The sequence below is a fragment of the Coloeus monedula genome (genome assembly GCF_965178545.1).
Source record: "Coloeus monedula genome assembly, chromosome: 13".
In the NCBI taxonomy this organism is placed as follows: Eukaryota; Metazoa; Chordata; class Aves; order Passeriformes; family Corvidae; genus Coloeus; species Coloeus monedula.
The window spans coordinates 13,696,883-13,714,917 of record NC_138793.1 but is presented as its reverse complement, the minus strand read 5'-3'; the positions used below and the strand labels follow the sequence as shown (position 1 = coordinate 13,714,917).

The following is an 18,035-nucleotide window of genomic DNA, read 5'->3' as shown; positions in this document are numbered from 1 at the left end:
CAGGCTGAGCCCACTGGCCAGGTAGGAATGGGCCACAGGACACTTCCCTGGTAGCCTCGGTAGCATCACCTTTTGCCATCTCTCTGCCTGGGTACAAATGTGCTACAAATGTTTGCCAGCAGAAGACAACGGCTGGGGAATGCAGGCTGGGGGCAGGAGCAAGGGGAAAGCTCCCTGCCCACTGCTCCACCACATCTGATCATTGTCATTGTCCAACAACAATTGTCATTGTCCAACATCCAACATTGTCATTGTCAAAGAGAAAGTAAAATGGGTTTTACACAAGCTTTGCTTTGCAGTTTGAGCTCAGCATGTCCCATTTCCAAGGCAGCCCCACAACACCCCTGGATCCAGGAAGCTCATCCTGTGCTGCTTTCCCCCTGCCCCAGGATGGGGAGATGGAGTCCAGCTGCCCATCCGTGCTCCAGTTCACCTGGGGCGATCAGACCCTGGCCCCCCGGAGCAGCCTGGAGCCTCATGGGGCCTGGAGCATCCTGGAGCATCCCAGTGGTGCCCCACAGGGCCTGGAGCACCCCTGACGCCAGAGCAACCTGGGTTCTGGATATCCCCGACGCCAGGGTATCCTGATAGAGGTCCCCAGAACCCGGAGCATCCCTCCGAGGCTTGGAGCATCCCTGATGCCAGAGCGTCCCAGTGGAGCCCCCCAGAGCCTGGAGCATCCCGGAGCCTGGAGCATCCTTTCCGGACGCCCGCGGGAGGGCGCGCCGAGCACCGAGCGGCCTCTCCCGGGACGGGGAGGGGCGGAGGGGCCGGGCCGGGGCCGTGTCCGCCCCGGGTGCGGCGTCGCGCGCGGCCGCGGCGGCGGGGCCATGGCGGTGGCGGAGGCGGCGGAGGCGACGGTGCCATGCCGGGTGCAGTACCTGGAGGACGCGGATCCCTTCGCCTTCGGCAGCTTCCCGGAGCCCCGACGAGCCCCGGTTTACGCCGTGGAGGAGGCGCTGGCCCTGGGGGCGCAGCTGCCCGCGCTGCACCGCCTGGTCGGGGCCCCGCTGCCGGTGAGCAGGAACGGGGGGCGGCGGGGAAAGCACCGTGCGGGGACGGGGTGGGGATTACCGGCCAGAGGGGACCGGGGGGCGAGGGATCGAACGGTTGTGTCCCGGGCAGCGCTCCCGGTGTGAGTCACGGCGGGATTGGTGAGCCCCCGCGGGACATGCCAGCCTCGGCCGGCCGGAGTGAGTCGGCGGGGAGGAAGAGGATGTGTTTGCTCAGAGCAGGCAGGAACCCAGACAGGGGGAAGCAGGATGACGGCAGGCGTCCATCCCCGTGTGGTCGGGGCTGAGCCAGGCAGCGTGTTCCCCACCGGCATCCCGCTCCCACGCGGGCAACCAGGAGCGGAGCGCACCGGCTCCCCAACCCTCGGGACCTTTGCAGTGTTCCTGCTTGCTGCGGCACCTGGAACTTGGGGAGGTGAAGCTGGGGGCGGGGGGCTACCAGCCCGTGCAGCCCCTCACCGGCCCCTCATCTCACCGGTCCGCCAGCAGCTTTGTCACCAGAGAGCAATACGGAAATTCATGCTGAGCAATTTCCTTCAGGTGGGAGGAAGGCAGGAGGCCGAATGGGAAGCGAGGCACCGTGTCTTTTTGTGTGTCCTCAAGCCTGAGTCGGGCTGGGAAGTGGAGGAGACAGGGGAGACAGGGGACCCTCCCAGTGTATCTCCTGTGGGTGTGATGCTCTCGAAGCATCCTTCTCAGGATGGGGACAGGCTTGTTTTCCTCTTTAGGAACGCGAGACTCAGCAGAGCTTGGCAGTAGCTGAGCATCTCCGTCTTGCAGCAATAGAGGAGTGCAGGGAAGGGAGGCAGGAACCCAGGCTGGCTGGGGGATTGTGGAGTCAGAGCCGGAGCAGAGAGATGGGGCAGCAGGAGGGGGAAAATCAGCTCCGTGTGCCCGACACTGAACTTGCTGGCCTACCAGGGGAGAGGGGATCACTTTGAGACCTTTCCCTGCACCAAACAAACCTCCCCCTTATCCCCCTTTTCATTTTTATTGGAGCAAAGAAGCAGCGTCTCATGTTGTCGCCATCATGGGATTTTTAGGCGGTGACTAAAGGGAGTTTGTTTGGGAACAAACAGCCTGGAGACATGACGAATGGAGCAAACTCAAATTTCAGGCGTGTGCTGTGCTCCCTGGGCAGGACCTGGCTGTAACGGGATCGCCAGCCTGCAGTGCTGCCATGGTGGCACGGGGAAGCGGGAGGGGGAGGGGAGACTGGACACTGCGTTCCCGAGGGCAGGAGCTTTGCAAGGAGGTCCTGTGCCCAGCAGAAGTGTGTTGACCCTGGGATTTCAGGCTCTGTTCTCTGCCCAAGCCAAGCTGGATATTTTTTCCTGTAGTTTCCCTATACCATCCCATGACCCTTGGTGAAGTAACAGGGGAACAGCCAGGATCCTGTTCTGGGTTTATAAACCAGATTTCTGGATTATATAGGTTATAAACCATGCTGCCTTTACCACACGGAGCTCTCGGAGGCAGCAAGGGCTGCAAAATGCCCCACCTGACAAGCTGGGATGCTGGCTGGGGTTTGCATGAGCAAACGTGTTCATTGGGAGCCTCCTGCAGTGGGATTTACAGCCTGTGGAGTGAGGTCAGTCTCCCAAACCATCCAGTTCAGTCCAAATTCAGAGCTGCACCCTTGGAGCCATGCAGCCAGTTCCCCTGGCACAACCAGCCAAAGGCTCCCCTGGTGCCCTTTGTGCCAGGTAGCACTCAGCTCCGTTAGTTACCGCGCTAAAATTAGTAAATGAACAGTCGGATTTTTCCCAAGGAACTGGCTGTAAAAAAATTCATCTGGGGATGCCTGGTGCCAGGTTTGTCCTGCTGGGCAGCATGCCTGGACCTGCAGAGCACTGGGAAGAGGATGCAGCAATCAGGAGGGAGCTGGGCTAGGGTTACGCTCATCGGAGGAGGAGGATTGAGCCGCAGGCAGCCAGGGGATGAGCTGCCATGGGAGAGCAGCTGAGTCCTGCCCTTGCTGGGCCCAGCAAAGCAGCTCCCTGTGCTGGGAACAGCTTAGAGATGATGAGAAAGAGGTTTCTGGTGCATGCATTGCTGCCTTGAACGGCCTGTCCTGCCCCATGACACCCTTGGTGCTTCCTCTCCCTGAACACGACCTGTCGCTGATGACTTTTTCATGCTCTCCGGGAAGTGTGTTTGTGCTTGGAAATACCTTCCCGCTTTGTTTGCTGCTGCTGCATTGTTTGCCTCCAGGCTGATACTATCTTCTCCTGCTTTCCAGCATTTTTCTAGTACCCTTGGGTGATGCTTGGGCAGGGCGTGGGCGTTTTCTGAACCTCAGGCAGGTTTTGACAGGGCAGGTTTTTTTGGCTGTCCTTTATGTCCCCAAAGGCCCCTGCACTCCCTTGCCTCCCTTGAGCACTATCTCACCTCTGAATCTGGGGATTTTTCCAAACAATTGCAAAACCCTTCAGGCTAGAGTTTTGCTTTCTCCTTCCTCCCCCTGGAAATCTGGGAAGAGCAAACAGCTCGATGGCCTCAGTGCCATAAGCTTGCTGAGAGCTCTTGTGCTCAATAAAAGTGCTGGTGGGGCAATCTCCATGTATGAAGTGTCCCATCCCACAGCCCTGTTGCCTTCTGTTTCCTAACAGGCTTGAGGAGGGCTTCGGTGAGGGTCTTTGCCCCACTAACCTCTGGAAGGCGCAAAAGCGGTGAGGAGGGGTCGTCAGGGGCATTGCTTTCCCCTAATTTGCTGCTTGCTTAGTGCTGAGTGTTGGTGCTCAGCAGCCCCCAGCACTCCCCAGCTCCCAACACCATCCTTGCATGGATCCTGGGGAGGGAGCTGCAGGCAGGCATTCATGCCATGGCTTTTCCAGCTGCTGCCTAGGACTGGGATCTTCCTGCTGCCGCCGGTCTGTTGATGACCAACGAGAGATTTACTAATGAGCAATGAGCCCTGCCGGAGGAGCTTCAGGAGAGAAGCAAGCTTGCACTTCTGGGGCAACTCTGGGTGACCTCCAGAGATCCCTCCTGGCTTGGGTTTTATCTCCCGCCCCCGCAGTGGCAGTGTTCTCATCCACTTGCTGCCATCCATCATGCAGGAGTGGACAGGGGACAGCACCTGGGCGCCCTGGCAGTGGACACCCCTCTTAACCCTGCAACTAAATTGTGGTGAATGCACTTGGCTGAGGTTGGGGTTGGAATTGGTCCTGCAGGGTAGCTCTATAAACCATCGGCCCCTGGATGTTCTGGGAGGGTGAGCAGCAGCTGGTGATGCCAGGGCTTTCTGACCTGTCGGTGCCTTGTGTTTAGCTGCTGCCTACTATATTTAAATAATACATTTTTTCTGTAATTTCCCCCTAGCCTTTGTAGAAGAGAGGCAGCGATGTTGGGAAATTGTGGTTACTGCAAAAAGAAAGTGTTACAAGGGAGTAAAAGTGTTTCCTTTGCTGGCAGATAAAGAGGATATTTGCTGCCTGGCCTTGGAGCATCCTCCCATGTAGGGGATGGCGTGATAGGGGTGAGCAGGAAAATGTGATGCTGTGGTGGGTGGTGTGAGTTCGTCTGTGTGTGGACAATGTCTCCGTATTGGAGGTGGGGAGGTCTCCATCACACCCCCATTGTATCCTGGAATGGTTTGGATTTGAAGGGACCTTAAAGGGATCATCTTGTTCCACCCTGCTGCCATGGGCAAGAACACCTTCCGTTAGACCTGTTGTTCCAAGTCCCATCCAACCTGGCCTTGAACACTTCCAGGGATGGGGCATTCAACACAGAGAGAGAAACTTTTTTAGGTCGTGGGTCCTTGTCACCCATCAGGGCTGGCACCAGCATTGTGTCCTCAGCAAGACCCCAGAACCTCCCCGTGAATGGGTGAAGGACATCCATCTTGCTGCAGGAGGGCTGGGACTCCCAGGAGCTGTGGGCTGGATGTGTGAGCGTGGGACACTCTCCTCTCCCAGCTCTGCTTTGCCCTTAAGTCCCCATTGCCATCAAAGTCTGGCTCATTTTATAATGGTTTACCAGGCAGGAGAGAGGTGGATCAGAGCCACCCCGCACTGGGAGCCGTCAGTAACCTGTGACCCCAACTTGCTGCCCCCAGCAGCCCGACACTGAGATCCCAGCTTGATCCTACATGGTATAAACCCCTTGTCCGAATAACCCCTGGCCCTGGGGCAGTCGGTGCTCCCTGGTGTGGAAGTGCTGCCCAGGATTTTTGGCAGGGCAGCAGGAGCCTGGGACAGCCTCTCTCCATCCCCGGGGGATGGTGTTTGCCAGGGGGGCCACAGCCAAACCAGGGCCCAGTGCTTGGAGCATCCCTAGCGGGAAACATTGCCAAGCTCACACGGGAAATACGCGGGGTCAGGTCCCAGGGGCTTGGCCTCCCCCCACCAGCTGGGACGTGTCACCAGCCCCAAAGGAGCTAGGGATGTTAACTCTGGCTTGCTGGGGCTGTGGCAGCCCAGAGAAGGCAAGGCTTTTGTACTGGAGGTGATCTGCTCTCTCTGTGTTTGAGTGCCTGGGTGGATGCAGGGATGCCTGAGGTGATGCCCAGGAGGCTGCAGGGATGCCTATGGGGATGCAGGGGTGGCCAGGAGGACACAGAGATGTCTGGGAGGATGCCCAGGAGTATGCAGGATTGGCTGGGTGGATGCAGGGATGGCCAGGTAGAGCAGGGATGCAGGACAGCCTGTCTCAGTGGAGGCATTGAAGCATTCCCCAGCGAGCAAACCCTGTGTGGGGTCAGCATTAGGGACTCTCGCTGCGAAGGCAGAGCTGGCAGCCAGGAGTACCTGCCCACTGCCAGCAGCCTGTGTTTGCTGCACATTGCCATGGCTGGCTGGCATAGCCAGTGACCACAGGAGGTGGAGTGGGACACATCAACGTCCAACCCAACAACAGTGCCCTGCCAAATTGCCTGCTATCCTGAGGCGTGGTCAGCATTAATTGCTTCAATGCCCGTGGTGTTTTACTTTGCCCTCTGGTATTAACGTCACACTCACAGTGAATTCATATGTGTGAGCTTGTGCACAATGCTGGGATGCAAGGAGATGGGAATGTCATGGAAAGGAACCCCAGTGAGATGTAGGAGCCATACCCAGTATTGCTGTGGGATCTCCAGGGCCACGGTCGGGAAAGGCATTGATGGGAAAGGCCGAGAAGCTGTTCCCATCTGAGCTCCTCAGCCACAAGACTGTGCTTGGAGCTTTTGCAATTTGGAGCTGAAATTGAGGTGGGGTTTTAGATGGCTGATGGCTCCCTACTTCTCTCCCCTATTGCTGCTTGCGCTGCTTGCTCTTGTTTGCACCACGAGCAGCTTTAATAATGGGGTTTTATCCCTGGTCCTCAGCTCCTGCCATGCAGATCTATTCCTTGGAAGTGGGGTGAGCAGGGCGAGGGTGGGGCAAGGGAGTTGAAAATGCTTTAGGAACAGATCCAGATGTGCAGAGGAGGCAGGGTGCTGACACTGCCCTCCCTCTGCTTCTACTCATGCCTCGAGGGTGAATTCCTGTGTCCCAAAAGACTTGCCTGGGTGCTGTGGGGTGCTGCTGGTGCCAGGGCACCTCAGGGACTTTGTGGGTGCCGTGCCCACTGGCTGTGCACCATAGGCACTGTGCATGGACTTTCTGGGTAGATGCCCTCGCCCCAGCCTTGTCTCAGGGCTGTGCTTATCCCCATCTCAATGGAAGATGCCACGTGGCTGTGGGCTGAGTCAGAGGATGTGTCATCCAGGGCACATCCCAGGGATTTGCCCTGGTTTGGGGTCTCCCTGGCTGGGCTGAGTGCCTGACAGTTCCCTCAGATCCAATCCCTGCAGGCGGGGGCAATTTGCCAGCCCTGGGAGGAGACAGATCCTGCCCCAGTCACACCCCTGCTGACTAAGGGGAGCCTCAGGGAGCCAATCAGCCTCTCACCATGGTTCCCACCCAGGGATTGCCGAGGAGCTCAATGGCAGCAGGACTGCCCTCACTCAGCCTTTTCCAGGCTGGGGCTCCATGTTTCTCCACAATTAGCACCAGGCTGAGGCAGAGGGTGCTGGGGCATCTCGCTGCAGAGCCAGTGGCTGGGGACAGGTGGGACATGCCACCCCACTCCAGGATGTGTCTGCCAGCTGAGTTTGGTGTGGGCAGGAGGGTGACCTGGGAATGCTCTGGGAACCAGGAGGGCTGTGGTGGGCACTCAGCCTGGCTGTCTGCATCCCCAGCTGGAGGACTGCACGCTGCAGGTCTCGCCCTCTGGACACTACCTGGACCTTGACTTGTCCCTCCTGGAACAGAAGGATGATCTGGAGGGTTTCTATGAGGAGGTCAGGTGAGGCACATGGGGTACCTGAGCCCTGTGGGAACAGGACACAGGGACCCCACATGTGTGTGAACACCAGGGGCAAGGAGCCAGGGGCTGTGGTGATCCCACTGCAGGCACTCACACTGCATTTTCCTCCACCTTAGGAAGGGGAGACGGCCAACCCTGATCCTGCGCACGCAGCTCTCCGTCCGAGTCCACGCCATCATCGGTGAGTTGGGGCTGCTCCCTCCTTCAGGCTGCTCCAGCAGCTCCACTGCCCTGGATGGTGGAGGTTTGGCCTCGGCAGTGAGTTGTGGCCAGGCTTTTTATGATGGAGAGGGCTGCTTCCACCCCATAACCCCTCCCAGAGATCAGGGGGCATGGTCCTCATGGGGTACCCGCTGGGTTAATCCCCTCCATCCTCAGAGATCAGGACTTTTGCCTCTTGGGCTGGGAGCCCACCGCCCACTACAGTTATTCTAGGTCATTCAGGCAAGCTCTAAATATAGCTGCGAAGACATAAACAAAGGGCTCTTGCGCAGCAGAAAGTGCTGCCATCGTTCCGGCAGCCTGCTCTGAGGTCCTGCAAAATATTCAGGAGTCTCAAGACTTTTTTTTGTCTTTGGCAGGGGGAAAACAAGCGCTGAGCAGAGTGATGCCAGATGGGCATTGGGCTGGCTGTGCAGGGCTGCAGCTGAGCTATGCGGGAAGGGGCAGGAAGCCCAGGGTCAGGGTCATGGTCATGCTCTTTGTCAGCAGTTCCCAGGCTCTGTCTGAACCGTGAGCTCTTCTGCTTTCTCTCCCAGCTGCCCTGCTTTCCCTCTCATCTGTCTGACAAGCTGATAAGCGAGTGGAGGAGGCTGCCGGGACACTGTGTTTTACAGGGCATATCTGGAGGACTACTTGGACATCTTGTTTTTGGCTTGTTACAGCTCTAAGCCTGACCCAAATAAGTTGGGATGCGTGGCTAACTCAATTTTTGCATGTGGGAAGTGCTGGCTCCCAATGGCTTTGGTGTCTTCATGGGGCCTTCCAGCTTCCCAATGCCCCGGCTGCTCCACGCTGGCTCCTGCCTGCAGGCATCACCCCCATAAGCACATAGTCTCCAGCCCAGTGACAGTCCTGTCCCCCAAGCAACCCATGTCACACTACCATCCTTCCCATCCTCATCCTGCGGTTTTTCCCAAGCCCCGGGGCTGCTGGGAACTCTGGGACCATGGCATGGCTGTGCCCAGGGAGAGACGGCTAAAAGTAGCTCAGCCTCCTGCCTGTGTTCATGTTTAGGTTTTGCACAGGAAACCAAAGGGGATATTTGTCATATCTGGTCAGAAAAAAAAGGGCAAAAAAAAGGAAATAGGAAAGTGGCAGAGCTGAAATATGTAGTTGTGGAACAGCAGTTGCTTCCAGCAGTTGCTTCCAGACAGGGGCGATGCCGGCACGGGGGTTGGCAGGGGGCACGGGGGTTGATCAGGATGTGGGGCTGTCCCAGGAAGCAGTGCTGGTTCAGCAGTGAGCCCCTCCCACCACGTCTCTCCTTTCCTCCCAGAGAAGCTGTACAACTCACAGGGGCCGGAGCTGCGGAGGTCCCTCTTCTCCCTGAAGCAGCTCTTCCAGGTGAGGTGGTGCTGGTGCAGTGGGGGGCCAGGGGCTCCCCCAGAGCTGGCTGCCCACCCCACACTGTGGTAACACTTGGCCTTCTCCCCACAGGAGGACAAGGACCTGGTGCCAGAGTTCGTGAACCTGGAGGGGTTGACATGCCTGATCAAAGTGGGGGCAGAAGCTGACCAGAACTACCAGAATTACATCCTCCGGGGTTGGTATCTGGGCACAGGGCACCTGTGGAGCAGGTTGCCTAAAGAAGCTGTGGATGCCCCATCCCTGGAAGTGTTCAAAGCCAGGTTGGATGAGTCTTTGATGCAACCTGGTCTAAGGGAAGGTGTCCCTGCCTGTGGCAGGGGAGTTGGAATGAGATGGTCTTTAAGGTCCCTTCCAACCCAAACCATTCCACAATTCTATGCTTATCCCCAGGAAGGAATGTTGGCACTCACGGTGGGTGAGCCAGCAAATCTGCCAGGGCTACTCTGCCTTCCCAGCTGCCCTTGCTGCGGTGATGCTGTGCAGGGATGGGAATTCCCAACCCCTGCCTGCTGCACCGTCAGCCTGCCCACTCTCTGCCTTGCAGCCTTGAGCCAGATCATGCTCTTCATGGATGGGATGCAGGGTGTCATCAACCACAACGAGACTGTCCAGTGGCTGTACACGCTGTCAGGAAGCCCAGTGAGTGCCTGTTGTTCTTGGGGAGCTGTCTGTGCCCTCCACTGCACCCCCTTCCCTGCTTGTGGCTGTTCCCTTGCACCATCCCTCAGAGGATGTACTTCACTCTCTGCCTCTGGGCTTGGTACCCTGGTACCTTTGCTTGTGTTGGGTCCTACTCCCACCCATCTGGAAGTCACCCAGGATCTGCAGAGCTCCCTGTCCTGATGTGACCACATTCCCAGGCACAGAGCTTGAGTAAGACACTCCTGCTCCAGGTCCCTTCCCAGTGCCTCTTGGCCGTCAGCCTCACAGCTGCAGGTCCCTGGCTCCACGGCAAAGCTCCCAGTCCTGGGGCATGGGCACAGCCATCCCACAGTGTCCCAGCAGCACGCTGGCAGGCTCCTGCCACTGCTGCTGTCCCAGCTGCCATCCCTTGTCCCAGTTTCGCCTGGTGGTGAAGACGGCACTGAAGCTGCTCCTGGTGTTTGTGGAGTACACAGAGCCCAACGCCTTGCTGCTCATCCGCGCCGTCAATGCCGTGGATCAGGCGAGAGGTAGGTGCAGCTCCAGCCTCCTGCAAGGTCCCTGCTGGGGGACAGTGTCCCCTCCCGGCCTGCATGTCACCTGTTCGTGCCTCTTTTCCCAGGTGCCTGTCCATGGTCCAACCTAATGGCCATCCTGGGGCAGCGCAATGGGGCTGACACGGAGCTGCTGGTGTTCACCATGACACTGATCAACAAGGTCTGTGAGGGTGTCCCCCTGGTGCCACACTGGTGGGGCTCAGTGTGGATCTCCCCAGTGCCAGCAGCATCCCTCTGATTCTGCCCAGACACTGGCAGCCCTCCCAGATCAGGACACCTTCTACGATGTGACCGACTGCCTGGAGCAGCAGGGCATGGAGCAGGTGGTGCAGCAGTACCTGGGCAGCAAGGGCACCGACCTCGACTTGAAGCAGCAGTTCACACTCTACGAGGTGAGCAGGGCTCCAGCAGGATCTGGCCATGTGCTGCCTGCCTCCAGCAGGGAGGGTGGGTGCATGGGGTGGCAGGGATGCTGCTGTGCCCAGTGCCATGCCCCTGGTCCTTCCACAGAGTGCTCTCAAGCTGGAGGATGATGTGGAAGAGCCGCCCCCAGGGGGACGCAAAGAGCGGAGGAGGACAGACGAGGGCCGGCGTGGGTGGCGATGCCAGGGTGGCTCCCAGGATGCCAGTGCCAATGCCCAGCCACTGCTGGGGTCTCCTGGCACTCCAAAGGAGGCCCCAGCTGAGGACACCCTGCCTGTCCCTGCACCAACCAGCCCAGCAGAGTAAGTGCAGCTGGAGGTGGTCTGCAGTGGGGATGCTCCTGGCATGGTGGAGACACTGAGATGCCGCATAAACAGCACTTGGATCCATTGCTGGTGCCAGGGTGGAGAGCAGCCCTGTGGGACCTGCTCTCAGTCCCTGTCACCTTCTTCCAGACCCTGTCCCACCAGCATCTACAACAGCACGTCCAGCGTGCGGCTGGCCCTGGCCTCCCCCCCAGCTGAGAAGGAGCAGCCCCCGGGCCCAGGAGAGCGCAGTGTCTACAAGTAAGGAGCCAGGAGGGGCTGGGTGCATGGAGGTCTCCCAGGGCAGCAGGATGGGCTCCCAGGAGCATGAGGTGTGTCCATCCCAGGGCACACTCTGCCTTTCCCGGGGGGAAGCAGTCTGGGAGGGCACTGGAGCTGGAGATATGTATGAGGGGGCAGCAGGTGTCAAAGGGTCCAGCCAGGGGCTCCAAGGCATCCTTCGGGCATACACAGTTCTGCTCCAGCTCCTCCTCATTCTCCTCTCTGCCCACGCTTGCCCTCTCCTCTGCCCACTCTTTCTGTCTTTCCTTTTGCAGGCTGCACCAAACTGCCCCTGTCTGGTAAGTGCCTGGGCTCTGCACGTGCTTGCTCCCTCCCAGCATGATGATAGAATCATAAGATCCTGGAACAGTTTGGGTTGAAAGGGACCTTAAAAATCTTCTAGTTCCAATGCTTCCACTAGACCAGCCTTGTCTTACAGGGATGGGGCATCCACAGCTTCTCTGGGCAACCCATGCCAGTGTCTCACCACCCTCACAGGGAAGAATTTCTTCCTAATACCCAATTTAAACCTACTTTGTTTCAGCTTAATGTGCTATTAATTCTCCCTTGCCCTATCCTATGATGCTCTGGGGGCAGTGGGCGCTTGCACCCACCTTGCTGCCCCCATCCCTCGCCTCTCCCCTTCAAGTCCTATCTGCAGGACCCCAACCCACTCCCCCATCACCCCACAGGATATGGCACCCTCTGATTCCTGCTTTGGGGTGAGGTGTCCCTGCTGGGGGTGGCACAGCCTGCTCCAGGTGTCCTGGCCTGGTGCAGGGGACGATTTCCCATCTCTCCAGCACCTGATGCCATGTGCTGCCTGGGTAGGAGGGGACTCGCCAGGGCTCACCTGGCTCCCCATGAACCCTGGGGCCATGCTAGAGGGCTGCCAGGTGGTGTGTGCAGGACACACGAGCCCCAGGGGGCTGCCAGCAGTGGGGGCTAACCCCTGTTTTCCCTCAGGCGGGAGGATGCCCCCTCCTTGCATGGGGACAAGCCTATTTTGAAGAAGTTTGAGTAAGTAGAGGCATGCGTGTGTCTCCAGGCATGCGCTTCCTTGGACTGGTGCCCAGCTGGAGGTATCTGGGCTCCGGCCACACAGGGAATGAGGAGCAGGAGCGTGCCCTCAAGTCCCTGCCTTGGTGCCCTCCTGGGTTTTGCAGCTTTTGGATGAAGGTTGCAGTGAGCACCGGGTCTTTTGGGACCAACTGGTGACAGCGGCACCCTGATGGCAGAAGCCTTCAGCTCCCATGGGGCTGCAGTGACCCTGTCCCTGAGCCATGGGGCCATTGCCTCTCTCTGCAGGGCTCAGAGGAGGTTGAATCCTCGGTGCCCCTGATGCGGTGTGGCCAGTGCAGGAGGTTTCTGTGCTGTGGGACTGGCTGTGCAGTGTGGCATGGTGTGGTGTGCTGGTTATCCCTGTTGTCCCCATCCCTGCTTTGCTCCCGGCTAATGTCCACCCCATCTTGCAGAGCTCGCTTTTTGGAAAACCTGGCTGCAGCCCAAAAGGAGAAGATCTCTTCCATGGCCAAGGGACGGCTCGATGTCCTCAGCGATACTACACTGGAGCATCCTACTGCTCTTGCATGGGAAAGAGACCACGGCACCTCTGATTCCAGGATGGAGCCGCCCAGCATAAGTAGGTGCTACCAGGGTGTGTGTTCCCAGCTCATCCAGGTCCCTGGGGTGGGGATTAGTGGCCCTTCAGTCCTCATCCCATGCCTGTGATACACAGAGCCTTGGAGGAGCTGGTGGTAGCACCTTGCTAAAAATGCTGGCATCTGAGCACACCCCACCGAGGAACAGGACTCCAACTCCATGTGGAGCCCAGCACCACTTGCCCCCTCCAAGCAGAGTGTCCCAGCTTCTTCCTCTCTCCCTGCAGGGTCTCGTTTGGCTCGACCTGACACCACTGACTCCTGCAGCACCATCTCCTCTGACACCAAGTTTATGCTGGACATGCTCTATGCCAAGGGCTCCTCGGAGTCGGAAAGGGAGAAGGTGTTCCATGAAATACCTTTACCCCCTCGGATCCAGGATGAGGTGGAAATGGACACCAAGGGAAGTAGCAGCCAGGATCAGGAGAGTGCCCGGCTCCGTGGCAGGGCTCTAGATGGGCCAGTGGCCAGTGCCCATGCCAAGCTGGTACGTGCCGTGTCCAGCATAGATGCCGAGACCCACACGCAGAAGCTGGAGAACACCAGGATGATGCCCATCAAAAAGGACACAGAGCTGACATGGGAGCGCCTGGAGACCATCCCTGTGCAGCTGAAGATCAAGGACCTGGACTTCACTGATCTGGGGGAAGAAGAAGATTTTGACATCCTGGACACGGGGCCAATGACCAATGGGTCCTTCCTCCATCCTGGCATTGAAGCAATGAGTGCTGGAACATTCATGGCTCCCCCTCCACCTCCTGCCCTCCCTGGTTGCCCACCACCACCACCTCCACCTCCTGCCATCCCTGGTTGCCCACCACCTCCACCTCCACCTCCTGCCCTCCCTGGTTGCCCACCACCTCCACCTCCTGCTATCCCTGGTTGCCCACCACCTCCACCTCCACCTCCTGCAGTCCCCAGCTGCCCACCCCCACCAGGGCTGCCAGGCCCCTCAACAACAGATGGCCCCTCCCAGGCCAAGAAGAAGAGGACAGTGAAGCTCTTCTGGAAGGAGCTGAAGCAGCTGGATAGCACTGTGGGGCCTGGCAAGTTCGGCCAGGGGACACTCTGGGCATCCCTGCAGAATGTCGAGGTCAATGCTGCCAAACTGGAGCATCTCTTTGAGTCACGGTCAAAGGAAGCGCCAACCTCAAAGGTACCGGTGGGCATCCACTGGCCAAGGGGACTTGAGGAGTGGGAGGAAGGCTGTGGGTTCCTGTGGGGACCCTCGGCATGCACTGTCACCCCTACCCTGTGTCAAGGATGGGCACCAGCAGCCCAGAGGTTCAATGGGGATGATTATGTGCAATGCACAGATTTGGTTTGGCTCACTGCATGGTCTGTGTTCATGATAAGTTCATGAGGGCGAGCCCTTTGCCTGGCTGTCCCCGTCCATCCTGTCCTCTTTGCAGAAAGCCATCGATGGGAAGAAGGTGGTGGTGGTGTTGGACCCCAAGAGGAGCAACGCCATCAACATTGGCCTCACCGTGCTGCCGCCCATCCATATAATCAAGACAGCTGTGCTCAACTTTGACGAGTTTGCGGTCAGTAAGGAAGGGATTGAGGTGAGCACAAGAGAAGCAAGCTCGGCTCCTCTGAGGTCCTCAGCAGGTCATTTCCCCAGGCTGGGAGACCTCCAAGCCATGCTGCCTGGGATGACACATCCCGTGCGTGGAGTCTGACATATCCCTCTTTCCCTGCTCTAGAAAATCCTAACCATGGTCCCAACTGAGGAGGAAAAACAGAAGATCCAGGAGGCCCAGTTGGCCAATCCTGATGTGCCTTTGGGCTCTGCAGAGCAGTTCTTGCTCTCCCTGTCTTCCATCAGTGACCTCACAGCCAGGCTCCAGCTCTGGGCCTTCAAGCTGGACTATGAAAGCCTGGAGCAGGTACGGAGCCATGTACCCCATCTCCCCTCTGCCCTCCCACCGCTGACACCCCAGCAGTGCTAAGCACTGAGCCAAGCATGTTTCTGGTGAGGACCAGTCAAATCCAAACATGGGAGGTGCCATCCTGGCTGGGGATGGGCTTCAGGTCCCCAAGGCAAGCATGGGCTTGGATTGACCAGGAGGTGGTTGTCCTCATGGGTGAATGCTGAAGTTCCCAAAGGAGAGAGTGGCCAAGGGATCTCACCTGCTTCTCCCCTCACCCAGGAGATCGCAGAGCCGCTCTTTGATCTGAAGGTAGGCATGGAGCAGCTGGCCAGAAATCACACATTCAAGTGCATCTTGGCCACACTGCTGGCTATGGGCAACTTCTTGAATGGTTCCCAGGTGAGGAGCAGGGTGAGGACCAGCCATGCAGCATGGGCACCCAGAAGGGTCCATGGGGAGCTGGGAGGTCCTGGTGGGGACCCAGTGGGTCTGCAGACTGGATGTCTGCTGGAGTAGGGAGGAGAGTCCCTGCTAAGTCCATTGGGTTTCAGAGCAGAGGCTTTGACCTGGGCTACCTGGAGAAGGTCTCGGAAGTGAAGGACACGGTGCACCGGCAGTCCCTGCTCTACCATCTCTGCCAGATGGTGGTAGAGAAGTTCCCAGAAACCACTGACCTCTACTCAGAAATTGCCTCCATCACCCGCTCCGCCAAGGTGAGGCAAGGCAGGTGAACCTCGGCAAGGATAGGGTGTGGGTCCTGTGGCTGCCTAGCTACACCAGCATGGCCAGGGACTGACATCTCACTCTTCCAGATTGACTTTGAAGAGCTGGCCAACAGCCTGGTGCAGCTGGAGCGGAGGTGCAGGGCCTCCTGGCACAACCTAAAGGTGATTGCCAAGCATGAGACCAAGCCAGTGCTGAAGACCAAGCTGACAGAGTTCCTCAAGGACAGCACCCAGCGCATCATCGTCCTGAAGGTGGTGCACAGGCGTGTTCTCAACAGGTTGGTGGCTTGGGGACGCAGCAGGAACCTCGCAGTCTGTTTGGTGGCCCACTGTGACCGGTGTTCCCATAGGTTTCACTCCTTCGTGCTGTACCTGGGGTACCCGGTGAGCGCGGCGCGGGACGTGAAGGTGACGTCCATCTGCAAACTGCTGCGGGAGTTTGCCCTGGAGTACCGCACGTGCTGGGAGCGCGTCCTGCAGCAGCAGAAGAAACGTGCTGCCCACCGCGAGCGCAGCAAGACCCGGGGACGGCTCATCACCGAGGTACGGGGACACTCGGCTGGGTGCCACCAGGAGGTGATGCTCCCCATGTCCCCAACACCAACCTCTCCTCCCATTGCAGACTGAGAAATTCTCTGGCATTGCCGAGGCAGTTTTGCCATCTGCCGTGGTGTCCAGCAGCCCCAAGGAGCAGATGGAAGCGGGTCACGAGAGCATGAAGATTCTGCTGACCTCCCCCACAGATATCCCTGCCCGCCGCAGCAGAGCCAGCCAGGGTAGGAGCAGGATGGCAAAGGAACTCAAGGCATGCCCAGCTGGCTGGGAACAGCTGGTGCCAGCATCCTCAATGTCCCCATACAGGAACTGGGTATGGCACCCCGACCCAGGGCTCTCCAGCCCAGGAGGATGTTCCCAGCTCCCCCGATGATGCTTCAGATGAAATCATGGACCGGCTGGTGAAATCAGTGACTCACAATGCCAACCCCCGACCCTGCCCCAACAAAGAGCGCAGGAGGTCCCGTGGCAATCGGAAATCCTGTAAGTCCCATCCCTGTGACCTTGTGCCCTGTTCCATCTCTGTTCCCGCGCTCTGTCCCTGTACTCTGTCCCATCTCCATGTCCCTGTCCCATCTCTGTGTCCCTGCCCAGATGCTTTTTCCCAGCTCTGTGTCCCTGTCTCCTTACCCTTTCTCTTTGTTGCCATGCCCTGTCCCATCTCTGTATCTCTCTTCCCATGCTCTACCCAGTCCCCATACTCCTTCACATCTCTGTCCCTGCCTTCTATTCCATCTCCATGTCTCTGTACTCTGTCTATATGCCTCGTCCCATCTCCATGTCTCTGTGCTCTGTCCTCATGCCTTGTCCTTTGTGTCCTTGTTCCCATGCCTTGTCTGGCTCCTTCCCCATGGGCCACCCATGACCTGCCATGCTGAGCCCACCAGGCAGGACGTACCCTGAGACCAGTCTGTGCCACTGCACCCCATTACCCCTGCCCTGCCTGGGCAGGACCCCAGTGCATGGGGACTCTGGCAGCCAGTGCTGCTCGTGCTGCCAGTGCCGCACTCTCCTCTTCCTGCAGTGCGGCGGACGCTGAAGAGCGGGCTCAGCGATGAGCTGGTGCAGGCACTGGGCCTGGGGCGGGCACCTGACATGGAGGTTTGAGGGGGCCGAGAGGGCCCCTGCTGCTCCCTACTGCCAGCAGCCCCCTGGCAGGACATGGTGGCAGCCCCTGCGGTTCCAGGATCAGGACACTACGCACCTTTGGCCTTGCCTCACTTTTCCCTGCTGGCCTCCAGCTCCTGGGGGTGCAGGCAGCAGGATGGGAGTGATGCCCCAGAGCTGCTCTGTGGCGACCAGGATGGAGGATGCTCAGCACCCATGCATGGAGGCTCAGGGTTCATCTTCTCAACAGTATTAGAGGGGTCAAGGGGCTGGACTCAGACCCCCTCTGGGAACTGAGTCTGGCCCACGGCTGCTGTGGCAATAAAATGATCTGATATGCTGCCAGCATCTCTTGTTCTTGTACCTGAGAGGCCAGAATTCTGTGATACTCCCTGGCCAAGCCAGTATCTCTCCTCTTGCATCCCCAGCCTTGCTGCCTGGGGCAAGCACTCAGCCAGCCCTGTGGCTTGCAGGCACCATCGTCTCTCTGGGGACAGCACAGTCCCCTCTGTACCAGGACAGCTGGGGGACTTTCCAAAAGGAGCAAGGACTGCTGCCAGGCTCAAGGCTGCACACTCAAGGGCAGGAGCAGCGGCTCGAGCACAAGGCCACAGCACAGTAAAATCATCTCACTCCTCACTTCTCCTTTACAAACCTCTCCTGGAGAGTTTAGCCAGACCCAGACCTGGGTCAGAGGCAGGGTGGTTGTTTCCCTCTAGGAGCAGGTCCAGGGGACAGCAGCCATGTGTCCCCCAGCTGCAAGCCTCGGAAATACCTGTGCTTGGCTGCCTGTTCCTATAAATGCATCAAGGAGAGCATCTGCCTGTCCCCATGACAGCCTAGGAGATGTTCCTGCCACCTCCTGTCCCAGTGTGGCTCATGCCATGCCAGACACAGATTAAACCCCACACTGGGTGCTGGCTGTGATGCTCCTCACAGGTGGGTACCGTTCCTGAGCATCCCCCTCTGCCAGCTGCGGTGCTTTGGGCACTGTCACCTGTGGTAGA

The 18,035-nt window shown here is 58.5% G+C and overlaps 1 protein-coding gene across 1 annotated transcript; it reads left to right on the top strand.

Annotated features, from left to right (window-relative positions):
* The first annotated feature begins 784 nt into the window (after positions 1-784).
* On the top strand, positions 785-17,373 carry FHOD1 (formin homology 2 domain containing 1). The gene is made up of 24 exons (XM_082290337.1): positions 785-1,016; positions 7,180-7,286; positions 7,424-7,488; positions 8,806-8,873; positions 8,967-9,072; positions 9,442-9,536; positions 9,958-10,069; positions 10,162-10,256; positions 10,345-10,488; positions 10,607-10,821; positions 10,975-11,085; positions 11,382-11,405; positions 12,073-12,126; positions 12,582-12,748; positions 12,995-13,923; positions 14,180-14,332; positions 14,474-14,656; positions 14,921-15,040; positions 15,193-15,354; positions 15,454-15,644; positions 15,717-15,909; positions 15,989-16,142; positions 16,228-16,404; positions 16,946-17,373. Exons 1-24 carry the CDS (start codon positions 831-833, stop codon positions 17,026-17,028), a joined length of 3,894 nt encoding a protein of 1,297 aa, XP_082146463.1. The 5' UTR covers positions 785-830; the 3' UTR covers positions 17,029-17,373.
* The last annotated feature ends 662 nt before the right edge of the window (positions 17,374-18,035 follow it).